The following is a 25,353-nucleotide window of genomic DNA, read 5'->3' on the forward strand; positions in this document are numbered from 1 at the left end:
CTCTGGTGCTTCATTCATGTTATGAGCTTGTTCTGATGCTGTATTTATGTACTGAGGTTAGTTCTGGTGCCATATTTATGCACTGAGCTTGGTTGCGGTGTTGTATTTATGTACTGAAGCTGGTTCCAATTCTAAATTTATGTTATGAGCGTGTTTCTGGTGCTGTATCTGTATTTATATACTGGGAAGAGAGGAGTGAACTTTTGAAAAATTTGGTTAGGCCAGTTCGCCAAATTTCAGAAAAAAGTTTGATTTGTTCTGAATTAGTTTGAATTGAAACAATCATAATGATCCCAGCCAGACAGTGGGACTTCTCATGTGGCTCAGCGAATATCCTGTCAATTGAACCATTCGTGCAGATCTTGACACATTTTTGTGTCCATACAATTTCTTTTGCGAGTCAATGCATCTTTAGGGTGGGCTGCTATTTATGGGCTAGTGCTATGTGCTTCCCCAAGGCTAAAATTTGCCAGCTAGCCCCTGTGCAGGTGGATCAAGAGACAAAACATATGTTGCTGTAAGTAACAAACAATTTTACTTGGCAGCTGAATCAGTGATATAGTCACTCTAAAGGGGTTGTGCCAAAAACAGTATTGATTATAATTAAATCCAGCCCATAATTATAAACATTTTTGTATTTACATAGTAACATAGGTCCTTTTTCAGCCCAACATACTATGTCCATCCAGTTAGGCCTATTATCCCCCAATATTCATCCAGACGAAGGTAAAAAACGTCAATAGAGTAGAAGCCAATTTTACTCATTTAAGGGAAAAAATGCTTCCTGACGCCAAGTCTAGCAATCAGAATAATCCCTGGATCAACGACCCTTCTAAAAACATTAGTGACTAGAACATGTAATATTGTGCAGGAGAAGCCATCATAGCCAGCCTTCTTGAACCCAACTCCTTTTCTTGAGTTGTCGGGACTGGTGTGGATTGAAGGCCAGTAATTGCTAGTCTACATCTATGTAAACTCATCTTTACAAGTTAAAGAGGTATTCCAATAATAAGCAGCCATCATATATCTCCAGGATAGGCGATAACTGCTAGCTCAATGGGGACTGACCACTGTAGAACCCCCTGATCACCAGAGTAGGGGTCCCATATCCACCATTTCAAAGGAGGCAGTCAGACTTGCATGCTGTCTCCCCATTCAAAGTCTTTGAGACTGACAAAGATAATGAAGTACAGCACTAGGCTATCTCCATCAGTTCCATAGAGTTGAATGAAGAGGCAGCACACTCATCCATCTGACTCCATTCAAATGGGAAATATGGGACCCCCACTATGGTGAATGGTGGGGTTCCCAGCAGTTACGACCTATACCGTGGATAGCCAACAAATGCTTATTACTACAAAGCCCCTTTAACTTGTTCATGGAACTGGAAAATGTTCAAGCTCGGGATGGGATGCCCATACAAAAGGTTTGCTATGGGGATCAGCCATTTTTTGGTTACATTGTCTATTGTTAATGCGTAACAATTATGTATAGCAATGTACTCGTTATTTCACAAGTTGTATCATCCATTGAAAATCTCTGCTGTAAAGTGTTAACTTGTGTTTAATTAAATGACCTTCTATAACGCAGGTAATTTCTAAGAATATCACAAAAGAGCAAGAGAAAATTAAAGACAGTGTGGATGAAATCCTAACTGGGATGAATAAGAAAGATAAGGAGAGTGCTCCGGTTGACGACAACCTCCACATGATTGGTAAAATTCTGCAGAGAGATGCAGCTGCAGTCTACAGTTATACCCATGTATGTCTACTAATATATTATTTACTGTATGCTTATGGAGAAAACCATCTAGAATAGTTTACTGCCACTTGGCACATATTACAGACAAACATAACCCAATACCTTGAATCCTGCTGCCTTTCTTTACAATGTGTTAAGTGTGTGGTGCGAAACACAAAAAATATACATCTTCTCTAAACGTAGGCTTTTAAGCTCAATGCCCACAAATGGATTTTTGCTGCAGAATTTGCAGCCAGATGCCACGAATTCTGCAGTAATGTCCGTCTATAGACATGCTATGTTAAAAGATTCTTCCCTGCCCACGAGCGGAAATCAACTGCAATTTTCTGCTCGCGGGGGAGAATAGCGGCATTTTCTATTTGGTGCGGAAAATCGTACGGACGGCTTCCATTGCAGTCAATGGAAGCCGTCCGTCCCGCGGTACTTCCGCAGTGAGCAGTCGGAATCCAACCCAGTGTGGGCAGGAGGCCTTAGCATTAGTTTAGAGGGTTACTATAAAAGGAATAGACACTTTCAAACAAAAACGTTAAATGGGTAGATATACAATATGTATAGAGTTGCAACTTTTTATGATGTCCCATTCTTTGTGCTCCACTCCTTACATCCCGTAGTCCAGAGCAGCAACACATGGACGGGTATTACAAAGGAGGGAGGGGCAGAATTACACGTCACCAAGTCATAAATGCTGTAGCAGCTCTACTTTTCAGAGTACAGAAGACTCATCTACTTCTCATGTATTTGAACACTGACTCCAATCTAACCCTCATTGGCCAATATCACTGCTTGACCTCACTAATGCCCTTTTAGCTATATATATGTGAATACCTTTGCCTATGTATAAAGTTTTTTTATAGCACAAAAAGTTGAAACCAAGTCTATTATTAAATTGATAATATAGAATAAGATGTGCAACAAACACATATGGATGTGATGTTCTGGCTTTTACATACCTTTGGTCATGAATTTTATTTTAATTCACTAACCTTTCAAACAATTTGTGCTTGTATGATAGCCAATGCGATAATTAGCAAAAGTTCAATTCACTTCATTTACCTAAACTGACTTTTTTCTACTGAAAAATCACTCCAAAATGTTGCCCAGTAGGGGTCTCCCTTCCTTTGCTTTTCACTGCCTGTTGTCAAGTGATGTCAATCTCTAGTAACAAAGATAATAACATGGAGAACAGGAAGTGAAGGAGGGTGTTGACTCCCAGTCACAGAGTCACAGAAGAATTTGGGAGTATAAGTTTATTGTCATGTTTGACGCCCTCAAGAAAGGAATGAACCTCAGCCCTGGATTCTTGCATAAGTGGGGAATATGAAAGGTCTGAAGGAGGTCAAGATGGGTGTCCCCCTCCCAATCATATTTGTTTTTCTCATAGAAATTGATTTTAAGAATGTTTCCATCCAATAGGTGGTGCTGCTGAGGTAGTATTTGCATCTTCTTTGATCCTCTTCTATATGCATCAGAGATAAGAGACATCATAAAACTGTTGCATTCCTCAGCTCAGTTGACTGATTTAGTACTTGTTTCTCTGCTCAGACTTTCTTGTGTTTTTTTTCAAGTCTGAAATTTCTGTCTGTGAACATTTATTTAGCTCAAGAGGGGTGTCCCCCCTTCCTAATTGCATCGGTATGTTATAATTAATGTGGCATCCAAACTAGTTTCATTCATTAGGCTAAGTAAGGGGATATCCTGAAAGCTCGCTGTAACATCATGTATTTTTGTTAGTTATTAAAAGGTATTATATCTACAAGATTACTTAGTTTCTCTTACTGAGAACAATCACAGATAGGGAGCAGAATCTGCAGTTTTCTCTGTGCACAGTGTATAGAAGACAGCATAACAGTAGGCTCCACCCACCAGCTTAGAGACAACTGAAAATTAGAGAGACAGTCTGCAAAGAGGAAAACTGGTATAAATACAGGCTATAAGTCATATAATGGGCTTACGTAGTGTTATTTATCATGTACACATATGGCAGCTTATTCTGAAAAGTTAGGTACACTTTAAGCCTGGGACATGTATAAAGCTGCTTCCTAATTTACCCTTGTATCCTCTTGTGTAAGAAATATTTCAATTATTTGCTGTGAATGAACAATCAATATTGTAATGCATAACATTGTATATTTTTTTGTAAAATGAAGCAAAATGTGGTGTTCTTTTCTTACCAAGGACAAGTATGAAGAACGATTTCTTAGAGATGAACAAGCAAAGTTTGTAAGTCCCAAACCACTTCCTGCACCACCACAACAAGTACAAAGGAGTCCAGTCTCTCAAAGGCATATTCATGTTAGACCAAAGCCAGCCCCAAAGTCTGTCATTCGTGGAGTCACATTTTATAAGGCCAAAGTTACAGAAGATGACAGTGATTTGGATGACCAACGTAAGTGAAGTAATATTTCCGATGTAAGCATTTGATTCCTTAATATCAGTTGATTTATGTATTTTTAAACGCATGCAAAGGTTTGGTCACTACTATATTGGGCAGATCCTACAGAAGACCAACAGTACAAATAAACCCAAGCTTATATTGGATGATGTTTTGTGCGCCAACCTTTCCCATATGGTGTATGGCCATACATTATACATACAGTACCTAATTATAAGTGCCATACATATGTATGGTGGCCAAATAACAATGCTGTAGTTTGTCCTAATAATACTTTCATACAGTTGGCTAGATAGCCGTGCTATACCGTATCACCACCATAAACCTCAAAAATAAGTTACTGTGCAGCGCCTTAGCAGTAGTGTCATATAATACCAGCGTATGATGCTCAAATAATCCAGACAGTGATCACTGGGTAGGACCCCTAAAACATAACCTTTATTATAAATATGATTATAATAAATAGTTAATTATAATAATAATATTTATAATAAAGGTTCTGTTTTAGGGGTCCTTCCCAGTGATCATGTTATATTCCCTTTTGGGACCTCCTTCGCTCCAGTGAGTAAATAATCCAGACAGTGACAGAATGACATCTCCATACATAAAGTGTTCTCATGACAGTGCCATACAATGTACAATGTATTATACGCATATCTTTTGGATGATGGGCACGGCAAAGATTAGAAAGGGAATGAAAAAAAGATTTCAGACTCAGATTCTGGATTCACTAAATTTATACTCTCAAAGAAAACCTAATAAGTAGCATAACAATAATGGGATAGAGATTTTTTTTGCTAATTGAGTATGAATTGTTATACTTAACCCCTTAGTGAGGGGCCTATTTTACGCCTTAATACCAAGCTCTTTTCTTCATCTTTTTCATCTTATAACAACAATGCAAGTTGTATTTTTAATTACTTCATTTTGGGGCACATATTAATTATTGTATGACTTCTGTTAATTTTTTTTGGTGGGGAGACGGTTGGAAAAATATTCCAACATGTGTTCTTTGGATTTTATTTTTACAGTATTGAGCTTGCAGAATAAATAATTTGATAACATTCTCTGGGTCAGCATGATTCTGGTGATTCCAAGTTTAGAGTTTTTCTATGTTTTGTTATTTTTGTACATTACAATCCCTTTTTTCCTGTTTTTCCCCACATTTTAAAAATATGTATTTTTTTCTATTGACACATTCAAAGACCCCTAACATTTTTTTTCTTTCAGCAGTGCTGTGTGAGGGGTTTTTTTCACGACAAATTTTACTTTCTAAGGGCTCAGTCAGACGGGCGTTTTTATGTGCGCATGTTACTTGCGTTTGCGATCCGCATCTATTAAGAACCAATGGTTTTCAATGGCAGTAGTCATATGCCTGATATTTACCTGCGCACAAAAATGCGCAGCTGTAAATATAAGGCAATGGATTTGAAAACGCAAGTAACTGCGGCAATTGTCTTTTTTGGATGTAAAACCTCTGGATGCTGTCACATCCAGGGGCTTCACCTTGTGCTCAATGGGGCTGGCGGCAGCAGTGCCGACCCCATTGAGAACATACAGTGAAGATTGTGATCCTCTGGCACGGCTGTGACAGCTGTGGCACAGCAGCGCGATGTTCTCCCATTGAATTCAATGGGCTATCAGCAAGCCTTGCAATGATTTTCAGGGAAGGGCTTTAAATATAAGCCCTTCCCCAAAGGGCTTATATTTAAATATAAGCAGAGAGATGTGTAAATATAAGTGGAGAGGTGAGTATATATATTTTTTACACATTTTAGGGATGATTTTCAGGGAAGGGCTTACTTGCATTTCTTGTCTAACTTATACCTGTGTCTTGTTATCCCCAATTTTCATCTAGTGATAGACTAGACCCTGTAGGTATGAGACATGGGGTGTCCTTAACAGGATGATTTCCGTGCTTTCATGCAGGGGGCCCACCAAGTTCTTGTTCGTTCAAGGAAAGAATTCCCAGTCCTGAATTTCTTCTGTTCATCTTTATGTTGTTTGGTGACGCCCATATAGGGCATCGTGGTTTAACCCTGCACAGACATGACACCCAGCTTCATCATTAACTCCAAAAACATATTGTTTTCTAGTAAGAAGTGTGTTTAACAGTCAAAAAAAAGATTGTAATTAATATTAAGATTTGTGGTTATCATAAACCTTGGGTACTTAGTTTTCTGTAGCCATGGCCAGGCTTAGATTAGATGGTGCACTGTGCAACATTTTTTTGGTGCCCCCATTCATCCATCATGATAAAAAACACTAGGTGGAACTTCGATGGGCTTTTTAACGTGTTTACACATCTTCATGACAGCAAACACAGAGAGTTTGCCTTTTGACCTTTCAGGAACACGAGGCACAAAAAGGTTTAAAAGAGCCCTTCCCTCAGCATCCCCAGTGTTTTTCTGTTTCTGCAAGGACAAGGCAGTGTGGGAGCAAGGGTGAGGTGGATACTTCTTTCCCTGGTCTACACCATGCTGGGCTTTTACTGGTTAGAGCTCCCGAGCCTTATGTCGTCCATGCTGCACTTCAGGGAGGCTAGATGCTGGATGCTATAGGTGCTGTACACCATTACTACATCGGGTTGCCATGTAGTGGAACCTCCAGTGGTGTCTCTAGGACATTGGAAAGCCAGTAATGACCTTACGGTGGCGACTGACGTCACTTCCAGTGGTGGAAGAAGCAGAAACTGACCATCCTCCTTCATTCTTAATAGAAAAATGCCAGGAGGAGCATCTAATCAAGGTTTGTATATAGGGTAAGACAGGTCTGACCAGAAATCCCTCAGTGGTCTGGATATCATTATGGATGCACAACAACCTCCAGATTTGATATAGTAAAAACAGGATAATCAAGCACATTTTTTATTAGATTTCCCCTGTCTTCTAGGGAGACAATGAATCTGTTACCAGGCCAATTCTTCAGATTAAGAAAAGCACAATTTGTTTAACGAAACTTCCGGATAATAGAAAAACTCTTATGTCAGTCCAAGAGGAGACACAGACGATCTCAGAGGAGCTAAAAAAACTTATTAGAGAGATTAAATTACATCATTCCTTGAACAATTCCAGACTTTTCTCACGATAGCTCACCATCCACATCCAGGAAAAGGGTTAGGGTTCTGGACTCTGCTTCAGAATCAGAAATTGAGGGCAGTACTTCAGTAGCCCAGAAGATGAAGGTGCATCTTCAAACTCTGATGACGAAGACATTAAATATCATTTTGATCCAGAGGATACTGACACTTTATTAAAAGCTATGAGACCACAATGAATATTGAGGATACAAAACAGTCAATACCTATTCAGGACTCCATGTTTGGAGGTCTGAGACAACAGGAAAATAGTTTTTCCAATCCATTCTAACATACAAAAATGAATTATTGAAGAATGGAAACACTTATTCAGAAAGTTTGTGGTACAAAAAACATTTAAAAATAGGCTACCTTTTAATGATGAAGAAATGGAGACCCCAAAGATTGATGTACAGGTGACCAAAGTAGTGAAAAGACGGCCTTCCCCTTTGAAGATTTGTCGCAGCTCAGAGGTCCCATAGATCGTAAGATACATGGGCTTCTTCAAAACTCTTGGGACACCTGTTGTGCTCTATTAAAACCTGATGCAGCTTCTAGCAGTGTCGCTAGCTCTTTATATATTTGGTTAAACCAACCTGAATTCGATAGCAAAGGAAAAATTTCCAATGAACAGATTCTAAATTCCATACCCTTTCTTAAATTAGTATCAGGATTCTTAGCTGACGCTTCAACGGAATCTGTTTGTACAGTAGCTAGGTCTGCAACATTGTCAAATTCTTCCAAACGTGCTCTTTGGCTTAACCCTTTGCAATCCAATTTTGGATTCAGGGTTTCCTAGGGGGCTTTGTCTTTTTGCCATTATACAATGACGCTATCTGCTGGCAAGAGCCAGTACTGCAGTGTGGGACATGCTGGAGAGGCCGCCTGACAACAGAGTGGCCAGTAATAAGATTACCCTGCCGGACGTCTTCCGACATCGGAGCTGTACAGACTTCAATCAGAATGTATTTAGATGTCAGACAGTGGATTGGAAAGGGTTCAATATTGGCAAGGTAACACCATATGGGACATTTACAGAATGCTGTATATCAGAATACTGTTGTGTAAAAGTCGCAAATGTTTGTGCAAGCACGGTTTGCTTACAAATGTTGTGTCTTGTCTTCCTCCCTGCCAACAAATGTTTAATTTATGCCAAAAACTGGTGTAAATTATAACAGAAATGTATGCCTATTCGGGACCAGGCATACATTTCTTAGAAGACACATGGAAGTTCAGGGTGATGCGCTGAATGCATTAAGAGGTGTGCGCCTCTTCATGTATTTGGCGTACCGTGCACTGGAGGAAAGCTTACTAAGCCCAGCACAGGAAATGCCGGGCTTAGTAAATTTCCCACTGTACCTAAAACTAAGCTTTGTGGAATCCCTTTTGAACATAAATCGGTATTTGGCCCTTTCCTAGTTAAGATAACGGAAAAGGCGTCCAATAAGAAAAAGATTTCCAGGAGAAAGGACATTTAGAAAAAATTTTCATCATTCCCAAGCAGAAACGCAAAACTATAAGGGAAAAGGGAAAACTGGAAGGTGGAGTTACCCCAAAGGAGGAAAAGGCAGGGATTTCCTCATTAATCCCAATCAACGTGCAAGTAAGCAATGATACCATAAAGTCTTCTCCATTTTTCAGCAGAATAGCATACCATCCCCTCAATCTCTTGGATTCTAAGAACCATATTGGAAGGCTGCGAAATGGAATTTCCCTTTTCCCACCATGAGATACGTCGTAACCAAACAACCATCTGTAAACCTAGAAAAAAACTTTGATAGAGGAGTAAAATCCTTTCTAAATTTAGGAGGGGTTATTCAGGTGCCTTCAGAAGAAATCAGAATGGAGCCCTGTTTCTATTCCTAGTACAAAAACTGTTCTTTTTGAACAATTATAAATCTGTACCTTAACAAATGTATTTCCTATCAGAAGTTGAAGATGAACGCTGTAAGGACAACTGTACCCTTGATGATTAAAACTACCTTTCTGGCTACACTGAACTTGAGAGATGCGTATTACTATCTTCCTATCCATCCTGCTCATCATCAATTTCTGAGATTTGCAGTCCAGATAGGGAAGCAGAACCTCCACTTTCAGTTTGTTGCTCTTCCGTTTGGGATATCACCAGTTTCCAGAATCTTTACAAAGATCATAGTGGAAGTGGATCACTGATCAACTCAGACTGAAGGGGATCATGATGCTCCCATATTTGGAGATTTTCTGTTAATAGCAAATTCTTATGGAAATTCACATACAGACAACTTGCTCTTTTCTGCAATGTCTAGGATGGATTTCTCTGCTTGGAAAAATCATGTCTGGTACCCTCTCAGATGAAGGTTTTCCTTGGGATTCTCTTAGATTTAGAAATCCAGTGTTCTTTCATACCTTAAGAAAAAAGAAAGGCAATCCAAAACAGGATAAGATAATTCCAGAAAAAACAATCCTGCTCGCTTAGAGAAACTCTGTTGATTCTGGGTTTAATAACATCCTGCAAATCTGCAGTTCCATAGAGTCAATTCCATTCAAGAGAACTACAGAGTTGAATACTAAAAACCTGGAAAGGGTCAATTTTTTTCGAGATCAAAGAGTAAAACTCTGTGTGAAGTGGAGTGTGAACCACTCCCTTTCCTGGTGGATAAATAGCCAAAATCTCAGTCAGGGAGTAGTTTGGCACTGGGTTCCAGAAACTACAGTGAAGACAGATGCAAGTGCCCAGTGTTGGGGAGCTCAAGTAAAGAACTTACTTTCTGGGAATTTGGTTCCAGCACATCCAGTCGTCTTTTGTCCAACTTCAAAGAACTAAAGGCTTTTTGGGAAGCCCTGAGAAAAGGAAGAAATCTAACTTGAAACAAGCATGTACGGTTTTATTTCGCACATTACCACTGTGGCTTTCCTGAAACACCAAGAAGGCACTTGTCATAAAATGTTACAGGACTTACTATTAGATTCCGTAATAGGCAGAGAAAAACACTCTGTCTGTAGTGCTGTTCACTTAAGGGGATCCGAGAATCAGATAGCGGACTTTTTAAATCACAAACTTCTGGACCCAGGAAATTAGTCGTTGAGCGATCTGGCTTTCGCTGTTTGCCTCAAATCAGAATCAGAAAGTGAAAACATTTTTTTTTCTTAAATCCGAGAGAGAATTCTCAGGAATTGGAGAGCTCAAAGATAGAATTTCAGTTTGTCTTATGCCTTTTCCCTTCCCTCTAATTCCCAGAGGTCTTTCCAAGATATAGGCTCAAGTAATTCTGGTGGCTCCATAGTGGCCCAAAAGGAGTCGGTTCAGCTGATTAATGGAAATGATGCAGGGAGACCCTTTGTTCTTCACATACAGCCCAAGCCTTCGGACTCAGTGTCCTATACAGTGTCCAACCTCCAACCTTTTCAACTTGGAACTCAAATGGTAATTCTCAAAAATAAAGACTTATCAGATCTGTTAATTATAACCATGCAGTCTAGAAGAAAGAATCCGACTCCTACATATCTGAGAATTTGGAAACAGTTTTTATGCTGTTGTGGTAAAAAATTATCTTTTTGGACCTTATATTCCCCAGATACTTGATTTTCTTTAGAAAGGTTTAAACAAGGACCTTAGGCCTCTCACCTTAAAAAAGATACAAGTAGCAACCTTAAAGGGGTTGTCCCGAGGCAGCAAGTGGGTCTATACACTTCTGTATGGCCATAATAATGCACTTTGTAATATACATTGTGCATTAATTATGAGCCATACAGAAGTTATAAAAAGTTTTTTACTTACCTGCTCCGTTGCTAGCGTCCTCGTCTCCATGGTGCCGACTAATTTTTGGCCTCCGATGGCCAAATTAGCCGCGCTTGCGCAGTCCGGGTCTTCAGCAGTCTTCTATGGAGCCGCTCGTGCCAGAGAGCGGCTCCGTGTAGCTCCGCCCCGTCACGTGCCGATTCCAGCCAATCAGGAGGCTGGAATCGGCAGTGGACCGCACAGAAGAGCTGCGGTCCACGAAGACAGAGGATCCCGGCGGCCATCTTCAGCAGGTGAGTATGAAGACGCCGGACCGCCGGGATTCAGGTAAGCGCTGTGCGGGTGGTTTTTTTAACCCCTGCATCGGGGTTGTCTCGCGCCGAACGGGGGGGGGTTTAAAAAAAAAAAAAACCCGTTTCGGCGCGGGACATCTCCTTTAAGCATTTTTTTGTTTTTACACACATTTTTTGAATATTGCTGGATTCCTATATCCATTAAAGCCACACTGTGACTTCATCCAGCCATAAAAAATGTATACTTATCCTGGGATTTAATTATCGTCCTAACGGGTCTTATAAAACAGCACTTCAGAACTTCATCAGAGACAAATATTAAATCCCTTACAGTTAAATCTGTCTTCTTAGAAGCAAGCATCTCTGCTCGCAGAGCAGGTAGGATTTAGGCTCTATCCATTTATGAACTATATATGACTATTTCAGAAGACAAGATCACTATAAAACTTCACCCATCATTTTGACCCAAAGAATTCACTGACTTCCACCTCTCACAGGATACTGCCTGCCCACTTTTGTAATATTCCAGAAAGATAGGGAATCTAGACTTCATGGTTTTGATGACCGCAGATGTCTGTTGACATACTTGCAAATTCAAAATCCTAGAAACAGGCCCAGAATCTTTTTATTCAATTTCAGGGCCCAAATAAAGTTAAAAAAGGTGTAAAAAAAAAAAAAAACTATTTCAATATGGTTAAAGCTTGTAATTAACCAATCCTGTACACTTTAAGGGCTCCTACTAGAGATGAGCGAGCATACTCGTCCGAGCTTGATACTCGTTCGAGTATTAGGGTGTTCGAGATGCTCGCTACTCGAGACGAGTACCACGCGATGTTCGGGTTACTTTCATTTTCTTCCCTGAGAAATTTGCGCGCTTTTCTGGCCAATAGAAAGACAGGGAAGGCATTACAACTTCCCCCTGCAACGTTCAAGCCCTATACCACCCCCCTGCAGTGAGTGGCTGGCGAGATTAGGTGTCACCCGAGTATTAAAATCTGCCCTCCCGCGGCTCGCCACAGATGCCTTCTGACATAAATCAGGGAAAGTGCTGCTGCTGGTGCTGCTGCTATAGGGAGAGCGTTAGGAGTGATTTTAGGCTTCAAGAACCCCAACGGTCCTCCTTAGGCCATAGAAATCGCAGATCGCACCTATGTGCGATCTGCGATTCCTGTTCTCTTCTCTATATGCGCTCAATGGGGCCGGCGGCAGCAGCGCCGACCCCATTGAGAACATATAGAAGACAAATCATTCTTCTCTTCCACAGCTGTAACAGCTGTGGCAGAGAAGAACAATGTTTGCCCATTGAATTCAATGGAGCGGCAATACAGCAGGTTCCACTGAAAGCAATGGGCTGCCGGCGATCGCGGGATGAATTGTCGGAAAAGGCTTAAATATATAAGCCCTTCCCTGCAATTCATCCAGAAATGTGTTACAATAAAAATATATACCGTATATACCGGCGTATAAGGCGACGGGGCGTATAAGACGACCCCCCAACTGTCACCTTATACGCCGGGAATACAGCGGAGCAAAGAATAAAAATCATTACTCACTTCTCCTGGCATTCTGCGGCGCTGCTGCAGGCTGTCGCTCCCTCCTGGTCCCCAGCAGAGCATTGCTTTCTGGACACAGGGCTTGAAATCCCCGCCTCCAGAAAACACACGGGCCTTCAGCCAATCACAGCCAATGCCAATGATGTCATTGAATGGCTGTGATTGGCTGACGGCGTGTGTTTTCTGGAGGCGGGGATTTCAAGCCCTGTGTCCAGAAAGCAATGCTCTGCCGGGGACCAGGAGGGAGCAACAGCCTGCAGCAGCGCCGCAGAACGCCAGGAGAAGTGAGTAATGATTTTTATTCTTTGCTCCGCTGTATTCCCGGCGTATAAGGTGACAGTTGGGGGTCATCTTATACGCCCCGTTGCCTTATACGCCGGTATATACGGTATATATTTTTATTGTAACACATTTCTGGATGAATTGCAGGGAAGGGCTTATATATTTAATCCCTTCCCGACAATTCATCCTGCGATCGCCGGCAGCCCATTGCTTTCAGTGGAACCTGCTGTATTGCCGGCTCCATTGAATTCAATGGGCTAACATCGTACTTCTCTGCCACAGCTGTTACAGCTGTGGCAGAGGAGAACGATCTTTATGCTGACAGTGGGGGGGGGCCCACTCTTGCCGCTATTGTGGCTTAATAGTGGGACCTGTGAACTTGAGATGCAGCCCAACATGTAGCCCCTCGCCTGCCCTATCCGTTTCTGTGTCGTTCCCATCACTTTCTTGAATTGCCCAGATTTTCACAAATGAAAACCTTAGCGAGCATCGGCGATATACAAAAATGCTCGGGTCGCCCATTGACTTCAATGGGGTTCATTACTCGAAACGAACCCTCGAGCATCGCGAAAAGTTCGTCCCGAGTAACGAGCACCCGAGCATTTTGGTGCTCGCTCATCTCTAGCTCCTACTTCAAGGGCAATGGGGTGAAAATATGTTGTGCTTCCATTGATCAGATGTGTTGATCGGCAAAATAGTCCATTCCTCATGCTTTCACCAGGCACTATAGGCTTGACATAGCTGCTTCAAGGAATTTAGCATTTGGAAGGAAGGTCCTTCAGGCGATTGTGCTGTCATGAAGATGATTCGTAAAAAGGAATTATCCTTATCATTAATTTAGTCTTCATGACAACAGCCATTGGATCCCTCCAAAATTTCTTATTATAGTAAGTCTGTAATTTTTTCCTGGCATGTCCTATTGTAATTTGGAGATGCTGAGGGGAGGGATCTTTTTAACCTCTTTGTGCTACCTGTTCCTGAAAGGTCAAAGGGCAATCTCCCTGTGAGTGCTGTCATAGAGGCTCGTGAAAACTGAATTAACGTTAAAAAATCCTTCATTTAGGCCAGTTTCACACAAGCCTATTATGGACAAATGCAGCTGTAACATGTTCGCGTGAAACTGGCCAAATGGAGTTTGTTTCTACTTTGAAGACTTGGCAAAGCAGCCAGTTTTTTCATCTACACTTTCCAAGAACCATAACATTTTTACTTTTCTGTCGACATAGTTATATGATAGCTTGTTTTTTACGGGACGAGTTGTACTTTTTAATGACACAATATAATGTTCCATATAATGTATTCAAAAATTTTTTACTAAATTGTCTGATGGAATGGAAAAAAATTGCTATATGTGGCCATATTCTAAGCACCATAACTTTCTTACTTTCCATTCAATGTAGTTTTGGTGTGAGGGCTGCAGTTCTTAGAATATTTTTCAGCTATAAATGACTTTTTCGTAATTTTTTATTCTTTTTTTGGGGGGAGACTAGATGACAAAAAAACAGCAGACGGCACTAAAGAGTTAAGGGAACTTGTCAGAATATTTACACCCCTAAACCACCACCACTACATTATAGTATATGTGATTAGGTTTCTAAACATGTCTCTATATCTATTCTTTGCTGCGCTAAGAAAAAATTTGAACAGCACTTGTACTGTGTATAAACAACCATTAAAGAATCTCAAAGGTGGTCCTGATAGCCTTAAGAGTCGCAGAGGAGGGTCCTAAAACACACCCTTTCTGGCTTGACTGATGTCCCATAGGCAAGAATATGTACTTCATGGGAAGCCAGCTCCTGTGCATCTGCAGTAAAGTGAGGTGTACCAGTCTAGGCATGGTCTGTGCTTTATGCCACCGAAGCTGGCTGGTCATGACATATCCATGGGATTAACCATAGTGACTTTTCAGACAATAGAACCAATTGTGCACACTGAACTCAATTTTTTTTTCAGATAATGTAGCAACAGAGAATAGATATAGGGACCTAATCCCCTTCAGTATAACACAGTTAAAGCTAGAGCTATATGGCAGCTTTGGCCATGACACATATCGTATGGCCAAAGTGTTGCGGTATCTTTCTCACATGTAATGTAGATGAATGCAATTCCTGCGTTTTCTTGCAATGTTCCATGTGAAGAAGTCAATACAACATTGCGATCTCTGGCCATGGAACATTCCACAAGCTGGCACCTTCTGTGGCGCACCCTTCATCAGGGATGACTGATGCATCCTATTCTGAGGTCTCAGAGCCCTAAGGTTAATGCTAAAGGGCATAAAACCTTCACTTAGATCTCAAAGAACTCAAACTTCTCCATGCCTTAAAGACATTAGCAGTAATATAATCATATCTCACTAACCTAACATGGATCAAAATAAGACTCGATGCTACAGTACTGTATGTCTAAGTTTTTATATTTTATCATACAAATACTGGTTGGTAATTGGGGTAAACTCTGACGTAAAGTATCCTAAGGCCTATTTACACGCAACGATTGTTGTTTGCATGAACGACTCAACAACTTTTTTGCTTTCAAATGTTGAGCGTTTACACGTAAAGATTTTGAAATCTTCGTCATTTCATTAGCTATGTAAACACTGTATATGTTGTGTGCTCTGATGTGCATGTGTTCATGCAAAGAATCTCTCAGCAGGAGGTTTTTAATTAGTGCGAAGAAAAAGCCATAGTCTACTGTGGCATGGGTCATTGTGTTTAGCAAGGCAAGTTGTTTGAAAGACTGAACGAATGCTGTTTTAAACCTAATGACAAGCGAACGAACTAACAACTATTTTTATACAGGCTGAAACTCAACGATTTATGACAAATGAAGAATAGTGCATGATGGCTTTGCATTTACATGTAACGATTATCGCTCACTTTCACTCGTTTGAACAAATTTTGAGCGATAATCATTGCATGTAAATGGGCCTTTAAATAGTGAACACTGTAGGATTTGCAGATAGATCAGACATAAAAAGGTCAAACTAAATACATGGAAAGGAAAGAAACCCTGGAGAGACGTTTCTTGATGTAATTACTCCAGATGGGGGTAGTTCAAAAGGAATGTAGATGGAGCTCAGACAAATGATTGTCGGAGGAACGAAATGTCTTAATATGTGATAAGAAAATGATTCCCTAAACAGCTGAATGAAATACAAGACATTTAACAAACTAGTATAGAATTCTCTCCAAACATTGAAACCGCTAAAGTTAAACGAGATGTCCCGCGCCGAAACGGTTTTTTTTTTTTTAAACCCCCCCCCCCCCCGTTCGGCGCGAGACAACCCCGATGCAGGGGTTAAAAAAACCACCCGCACAGCGCTTACCTGAATCCCGGCGGTCCGGCGTCTTCATACTCACCTTCTGAAGATGGCCGCCGGGATCCTCTACCTCCGTGGACCGCAGCTCTTCTGTGCGGTCCACTGCCGATTCCAGCCTCCTGATTGGCTGGAATCGGCACGTGACGGGGCGGAGCTACACGGAGCCGCTCTCTGGCACGAGCGGCTCCATAGAAGACTGCTGAAGACCCGGACTGCGCAAGCGCGGCTAATTTGGCCATCGGAGGCCAAAAATTAGTCGGCTCCATGGGAACGAGGACGCTAGCAACGGAGCAGGTAAGTAAAAAACTTTTTATAACTTTTGTATGGCTCATAATTAATGCACAATGTATATTACAAAGTGCATTATTATGGCCATACAGAAGTGTATAGACCCACTTGCTGCCTCGGGACATCTCCTTTAATGCTGCGAAGACACAGTGATATTAGAAAATATATTGAATGAGTAATACATGCCTGGAACTAAATTTCAACAGATGTAGACTGTAGCTGACCAAACTGGACAATATAAATGTTTTTTTACACAAGTCTTTTCTGAGAACAGATCTGCCAAATATCACTTTTTAATGTTTAAATAGAATGACAGATTTGTTTGGTATTGGAAAATATGATTTACAGTAGATTAGCTAACTTCTCTAGCCAGAGTTCTAACAGTTTGGACAAAAGTTCTCCTTATGCATCTTAATGATATTTTTATCAACTAGATAACTTTTACTTTTACATAGCTTCCTTGACCAATCAATGCAATGAACACAAAACCTGTACGGTGACTAAATATGTCTGGTTTCACCTGATGTAAGATCAGACCCCAACACAAAGGATAAGGGAGACATTCTCTAAAATATTAGGGAAAGTTTATCTTCTCCCTTCTGCAAAGGTTTATTCCTACTTTTATTTTAAAACTGTATAAGGTGGAGCAGATCTCCAAAATGTGGTGGTCTAGGGTATTGATGAATTAGTGTCCGCATTTCTAGGGTAGTAGAATTATTAACCCCTTAGTGATGAGCGCTTTTTTTTTTAGTTACTTATTTATTTTTATTTTCACTACTTTTGCACAATAAAAACACAAAAAAGCAATTGAATCTGCATCGCCACATTCTAAGAGCCTTAACATCTTTATTTTTCTGGCAAAGCAGCTCTGTGAAATCTTTTTTTTTTCCGGGAAGAGTTGTAGTCTTCATTAGTACCATTTTCTGGTATATGTTACTTTTGGATTGCTTTCTATTGTGTTTTTTGGGAGGCGAACCAAAGGACAATAGCTATTCTGGCATTAGTTTGTAAAAATTATTTTTATGGTGTTCACTATGTGTAATAAATAAAGTATATTCATTGACTGAGTCATTGCAAACATAGTAATACCTATTATGTGTAGCTTTAAAAAAATTTTTGGTACTTTATCCATTTAAAAAGGGTTTGTTAGGGAAAGATTCATTTTTTTTTTCTTTATGATTTGAATTTTCTTGAACTTTTTTTTTTTTAGTCCCTATTTCTTTTTAGTCCCTCAAGGGGACTTGAAGATGCATTCTACTAAGCCTATGTCAACAGACTGTTAGACTCTACTGGAGGCAGGGTCTAAAAGGCTGAGTTACATGACAGACATGGAGGCCTTTGACAGACTTCTGGATGCTATGGTAAACCAATGGTACCTTGTAATCACACTGTGTGGTGCCGATGGGTGACTTATCCAAGCGTGTTCACTCATCTCTAGTGATAGATTTACACCTAGACCCATTCATAAAAATTACCCTGATCAATTGATCCAAATTCAGACTATCACATAAGTGAACTGGCCTTTTCCATTCATAGGAGCTCAGTGGTCACATGATTTATTTAACCAATATTGTAGAATACCCTTATGTTATTGTGACCATTACATTCTAAAGTGGCTGATGTTATAATATGAAGTGTTATTCCAAAATTAGTCTCTATGGTCAAAATACTAACACCTATACTGGCAGGAGTCCTTCATGTCGTATTCAATGGCCCTCCAGACCATCACACCAGCAGTGGAGGCAGTGTGCTGCTTCACAGCAAAGTCAGGATTGAGGTGCGCAGTCATAGGTTTCCAAACATGAATACGGCCATCATCAGTGCCCAAACTAAACCTGGATTCATCGCTGAAGACAACCCGGTTCAACTCCATAGCAGTCCAGTTTTCTCATTTATGATACCATTGCAAACAGATGATGGTATGTGAATGTCAAAGGCAGTATATGCAAGGGGTGCCATGTGACCAAATGTCCCTCAGCCAAGCGCCTCGAAATGGTCCTGACAGACACAGGGGCCCTGTAATGATGGTGCCACCTGTCTCTGGATGGCAGAGAACAAAACAGTTGACGCTGTTTGTGCTTGTCAGACAAACAGATGACCCTCTCTACTGGTAGTCTGTCGAGGGTGTCCTAAGCCCGGTCGCCTTGTGTGCATGACCTCCCACATCAATTGGTCCCGACACCTCCTAACAGTCTGGTCAGAATGGCCCAGGACGTGGGCAATTCATCAATATGACCATCCAACTTCATGCATTCCAACATTCAAATAATGTGCCCCCTCTGAAGCTTAGGTTACTGGGTGAAACCTCTTTGATTGCATCGTAGAAGCGTCCAGTGGTCAACAAGCTCTATTCATGGGAAAAAAGAGGTCCATTACACACAAATACTCTGAGAGCCTTTTTATAGGTCAAGAGTGGAACCAATTTTAGGGCCTCAGGTGGTAAGACTGTTAATTTAATCATGGCATAACTTTAATCATTTTCACATCTGCCTGATATGTAACTGCATGCTGAGTTTTGCAGCAAAACTCAGTCTACATGTTTGATTTTTTTTACATGAGTGTACGTAATGGGGGACTAATTGCATAAGGAATTAATTTATCTACCAAAGCAGTCTTTTATCACAGTCATTCCCCTCCAATTTGCTGTAACTACTTAAGTCCAGTAGAATTTCAAACCCTTTGGATTTTTTTTAAAGCTTATTGCATCTGTTTTTTATAAGTAGTTAAAGGGAACCTGTCACCGGGTTCATGCTGTATGAACCATGGGTAGCATGAACCTGGGACAGATATGCCCATTGTCCCCTCCACAGCATCTCAGAATAAACACACTTTATTCTGAAGTTTCACTTGGAATGGAGTCCCAAGTCAAGGAGGCGAGCCATGCTGGTGTCTCCCCATCTGCAGCTTGTTGACTGACAGCTCTCTCACATTTTGTGTATAGGAAGAGATCTGCTACTCACCATGCTGTAGGCCGGAGTGGCCCGCCTCTTTGACACGGAACTCCATTCTGAGTCAAACTTCAAGATCTGTTTATTCTGAAACATATTCTGAACATGGGCAATGAACATACCTGTCCCATGTTCATCCCTGTGCTATTGGGGGAATACGAAAATGCAGGTTACCTATAAGCAGAGTGATGGTCAGGAAACTTAGCTAACTTACATGAATTCAAGTCTCAAGGTCCAGATGAATTACATGCTAGGATACTAAAGGAAGCAGCAGAGATAATTGCTGAACCCCTCACCATAATCTTTGAAAATTCCTGGAGAACAGGAGAAGTCCCAGAAGACTCCAAAAGGTCAAATATTGTCCCCATCTTCAAAAAAGGGAAGAAGGTGGACCCAGGAAACTATAGGCCTGTGAGTCTGACCTCTATACTGGGAAAGATCTTTAAACAAATTCTTAAACAGCATGTATGCAAGTACTTGAATTAGAATGGAGTAATTAACCAGAGCCAGCATGGGTTTGTAAAAAACAGGTCATGCCAGACTAATCTAGTTTGCTTCTATGACAGAATTACCGACTGGGTTGATCATGAAAATGCAGTAGATATAGTATATCTTGACTTTAGTAAAGCATTTGACAAAGCATCTCATACCATACTTAATGAAAAAATAACCAACTATGGTATTGACAAGTCAACTGTTAGGTGGATTCACAACTAGCTGAGTGATTGTACTCAAAGAGTGGTCATGAATGGCTGCACATCCAAGTGGAAGAATGCATCAAGTGGGGTACCACAAGGCTCTGTTCTAGGCCCAGTGTTGCTCAACATTTTTATAAATGATCTGGAGGAGGGAATTGGTGGGAAACTGATCAAATTTGCTGACGACACAAAGCTTGGAGGGATAGCTAAAACTAGGGAAGAGAGGGAGAGTATTCAAAAAGATCTAGAAAAGCTTGCACAGTGTGCAGTGACTAACAGAATGGTGTTTAACAAGGAGAAATACAAAGTCTTATATCTGGGCAAGAAAAATGAAAAAAGCACATACAGAATGGGAGGAATTGGGCTGAGCAGCAGCACAAGTGAAAAAGACTTGGGTATATTAATAGATCACAGACTGAACATGAGTGAACAATTTGATGCATAGCAAAAAAGGCAAACACAATTCTGGGATGTTCTAAGAGAAGCATAGCCTAGATCACATGAGGTAATTATCCCCCTTTACTCTTCCTTAGTTAGACCTCATTTGAATTTAAAAAAAGACAGACAAACTGGAGCGAGTTCAGAGAAAGATTACCAAGATGGTGAGCGGTCTGCAAATCATGTCCTATGAGGAACGGTTAAAGGATCTGGGAATGTTTAGCTTGCAAAAGAGAAGGCTGAGAGGAGACTTAATAGCGGTCTACAAATATCTGAAGGGCTGTGACAGAGCAGAGGGATCAGCCCTATTTTCATTTGCACAAGGAAAGACTAGAAGCAATGGGGTGAAACTGAAAGGGAGAAGACACATTAGATATTAGAAAAAAACTTTCTGACTGAGGGTGATCAATGAGTGGAACAGGTTGCCATGGGAGGTGGGAAGTTCTCCTTCAATGGAAGTCTTCAAACAGAGGCTGGACAGACACCTGTGTGGGATGATTTAGTGAATCCTGCACTGAGCAAGGGTTAGACCCGATGACCGTGGAGGTCCCTTCCACCTCTACCATTCTATGATTCTATGTTTATGCAGCAAGTGGTTTGAGCAGTATGAACCAGGTGGCAAGTTCCCATTAAATTCCTGTAAATGGAAACTGTACTAGTTATCAATTAGCTCTATTAATGTGTTAGATAGGGAATTTCGAGCTCTGTATCAGAAATAAAAATAAAATCTTGGTATTTGTATAGCGCCAACTTATTACGCAGCGCTTTCAGGTAATTATTACTTAATTACCCCCCACCAAGCTGGGTTCTCATTTTACCGACCTCGGAAGGATGGAAGGCTGAGTCAACCTTGAGCCGGCTACCTGATGTATGTGGGGATCAAACTTGCAACCTCCAGGTCGTAGGCGAGAGCTTACACTCTGCGCCACACGAGGCTCTAAATACAGTATGTAGCATATAGGATGTATCACTATAAATCTATATTATCAAATATAACTCAGAATCAAAAGTAAGATGTGCAAAGTTAAAAAACTAACTAAGCTTTTAAGCTTTTTTTCATTCATCAGTAGTACAAGGAAATATATGAAATTTTGTAATATCTCTCATAAGGCCTCATGTCCATGGGCAAATTAAGAATTAAAATCCGGAGGGATGCATTAGACATCCGCAGGTAGTTAAATACCTGTGGATGTCATTTTTCCCTGCAGGCGTGGGTCCCGCGTGCAGGAAAAAATCCGGACATGCTCCATTTCAGTGCGGGTCTCCCGCGGGGACGGCTCCCGCAGGCTTCTATTGAAGCCTATGGAAGCCGTCCGGATCCGCGGGAGACCCGTACCTGAGTTAAACTCACCTGCTCCAGACGGTACGGGTCTTCCCTTCTTCACGGCCGGATCTTCTTTCTTCGCCCGGTGGATGTGCCTGGCGCATGCGCACGGCACGCAGTCGGCGTGCCAAACACATCTGCCAGGCCAAAGAAAGAAGATCCGGCCACGATGGAGAGAAGATCAGGCCGCGAAGAAGGGAAGATCCGGAGAGCCCGGAGAGGTGAGTAATTCTTACTTTCAGCCCTCATGTCTGCGGGGCAGGAGGGACCCACTACGGATTCTCCATGGAGAATCCGTAGCGGGCCTGATTTTCCCTGTGGACATGAGGCCTTAGAGAAAAATTATTCTTTCCCTAATTATCAGCCACTTCTCCTCCACTGCCTCCTGCCCTGATCATTCACTATGCATGTACTGATAAGATGCCTACTAGAGATGAGCGAACGTACTCGTCCGAGCTTGATGCTCGGGCGAATATTAGGGTGTTCGGGATGCTCGTTACTCTTAACGAGCACCACGCGATGTTCGGGTTACTTTCACTTTCCTCTCTGAGACGTTAGCGCGCTTTTCTGGCCAATTGAAAGACAGGGAAGGCATTACAACTTCCCCCTGTGACGTTCCAGCCCTATACCACCCCCCTGCTGTGAGTGGCTGGGGAGATCAGATGTCACCCAAGTATAAAAATCAGCCCCTCCCGCGGCTCGCCTCAGATGCGTTGTGAGTTAGCTGAGGGAAAGTGCTATTGTGTTGGAGCTGCTGTAGGGAGAGTGTTAGGAGTGAGTGTAGGCTTCAAGAACCCCAACGGTCCTTCTTAGGGCCACATCTATCCGTGTGCAGTAGTGTGGAGGCTGCTGTTAGCAGTGTTGCACATTTTGTTTTTTTTCAAAAACGGCCGTGCAGAGCATTGCGCCCTGCAGTAATACTACAGGGACAGAAGTGGTGGTTAGGCAGGGAGAGTGTTAGGAGTGAGTGTAGGCTTCAAGAACCCCAACGGTCCTTCTTAGGGCCACATTTAACCGTGTGCAGTACTGTGCAGGCTGCTGTTAGCAGTGTTGCACATTTTTTTTTTTTTCAAAATCGGCTGTGCAGAGCATTGCGCCCTGCAGTAATACTACAGGGACAGAATTGTGTAGGCAGGGCCAGAAGACATATATTATTGATTGAATATAGTCAGTGGGCCTTCCCTTTAAAAAAAAAAGGGAAAAATTATATTTGGCCTGCCTCTGACAGTCCTCAGCGTTCTGGGTACGTGTGTGGTGGGTGGAGAACGTAAAAAAATCATACGCAGCCAGCTAAGTTTAACAGCAGGCTTGCGCCAATTTATTTCCTGCCTGGGAAATCACCGCTCTGCTGCAGTTAATATAACACTGCAGTTCTGTGACACACAGCAGGGCCACAGAACACATTTGTTATTGATTGAATATAGTCAGTGGGCCTTCCCTTTAAAAAAAAGGGAAAAATTATATTTGGCCTGCCTCTGACAGTCCTCAGCGTTCTGGGTACGTGTGTGGTGGGTGGAGAATGTAAAAAAATCATACGCAGCCAGCTAAGTTTAACAGCAGGCTTGCGCCAATTTATTTCCTGCCTGGGAAATCACCGCTCTGCTGCAGTTAATATAACACTGCAGTTCTGTGACACACAGCAGGGCAACAGAACACATTTGTTATTTGATTGAATATAGTCCGTGGGCCTTCCCTTTAAAAAAAAAAGGGAAAAATTCTATTTGGCCTGCAGGCTTGCGCCAATTTATTTCCTGGCTGGGAAATCACTGGTAATACAGCATGCTGAGGGGTAGGGGTAGGCCTAGAGGACGTGGACGCGGCCGAGGACGCGTACGCCCAAGTGAGGGTGTGGGCACAGGCCGAGCTCCTGATCCAGGTGTATCGCAGCCGACTGCTGCGCGATTAGGAGAGAGGCACGTTTCTGGCGTCCCCACATTCATCGCCCAATTAATGGGTCCACGCGGGAGACCTTTATTAGAAAATGAGCAGTGTGAGCAGGTCCTGTCGTGGATGGCAGAAAGTGCTTCGAGCAAGCTATCATCCACCCACAGTTCTGCGCCGTCCAGTGCTGCAAATCCGAATCCTCTGGCTGCTGATCCTCCTTCCTCCCAGCCTCCTCACTCCACTACAATGACACATGCTCAGGAGCGGGAAGACTCCCAGGAACAGTTCTCGGGCCCCTGCTCAGATTGGGCAGCAGTGGTTCCTCTCCCACCAGAGGAGTTTATCGTCACTGATGCCCAACCATTGGAAAGTTCCCGGGGTCCGGGGGATGAGGCTGGGGACTTCCGGCAACTGTCTCAAGACCTTTCAGTGGGTGAGGAGGACGATGACGATGACGATGAGACACAGTTGTCTTGCAGTGAGGTAGTAGTAAGGGCAGTAAGTCCGAGGGAGGAGCGCACAGAGGATTCGGAGGAAGAGCAGCAGGACAATGAGGTGACTGACCCCACCTAGTGTGCAACGCCTACTCAGGACAGGTCTTCAGAGCGGGAGGCAAGGGCAGCAGCAGGGCAGGTTGCAAGAGGCAGTGCGGTGTCCAGGGGTAGAGGCAGGGCCAGACCGAATAATCCACCAACTGTTTCCCAAAGCGCACCCTCACGCCATGCCACCCTGCAGAGGCCGAGGTGCTCTAAGGTCTGGCAGTTTTTCACAGAGACGCCTGACGACCGACGAACAGTGGTGTGCAACCTTTGTCGCGCCAAGATCAGCCGGGGAGCCACCACCACCAGCATGCGCAGACATATGATGGCCAAGCACCCCACAAGGTGGGACGAAGGCCGTTTACCGCCTCCGGTTTGCACCGCTGCCTCTCCCCCTGTGGCCCAACCTGCCACTGAGATCCAACCCCCCTCTCAGGACACTGGCACTACCGTCTCCTGGCCTGCACCCACACCCTCACCTCCGCTGTCCTCGGCCCCATCCCCAATGTCTCGCACCGCACCGTCCAGCCGTCGCTAGCGCAAGTGTTTGAGCGCAAGTACGGCGCCACGCACCCGCACGCTCAAGCGTTAACCGTCCACATAGCCAAATTTATCAGCCTTGAGATGCTGCCGTATAGGGTTGTGGAAACGGAGTCCTTCAAAAGTATGATGGCGGCGGCGGCCCCGCGCTACTCAGTTCCCAGTCGCCACTACTTTTCCCGATGTGCCATCCCAGCCCTGCACGACCACGTCTCCCGCAACATTGTACGCGCCCTCACCAATGCGGTTAGTGGCAAGGTCCACTTAACAACGGACACGTGGACAAGCACAGGCGGGCAG

General features: G+C 42.5%; 1 protein-coding gene across 1 annotated transcript in view; it reads left to right on the forward strand.

Moving 5' to 3' along the window:
- OLFML2B (olfactomedin like 2B) overlaps positions 1 to 25,353 on the forward strand; it is a 138,851-nt gene that overhangs the window by 65,885 nt on the left and 47,613 nt on the right. Inside the window, exons 4-5 of the mRNA XM_066597069.1 lie at positions 1,591 to 1,761; positions 3,937 to 4,147. Coding sequence (XP_066453166.1) covers positions 1,591 to 1,761; positions 3,937 to 4,147 — 382 coding nt within the window. The remainder of the gene's footprint in view (positions 1 to 1,590; positions 1,762 to 3,936; positions 4,148 to 25,353) is intronic.

Source organism: Eleutherodactylus coqui, chromosome 3 (assembly GCF_035609145.1).
Source record: "Eleutherodactylus coqui strain aEleCoq1 chromosome 3, aEleCoq1.hap1, whole genome shotgun sequence".
NCBI lineage: Eukaryota > Metazoa > Chordata > Amphibia > Anura > Eleutherodactylidae > Eleutherodactylus > Eleutherodactylus coqui.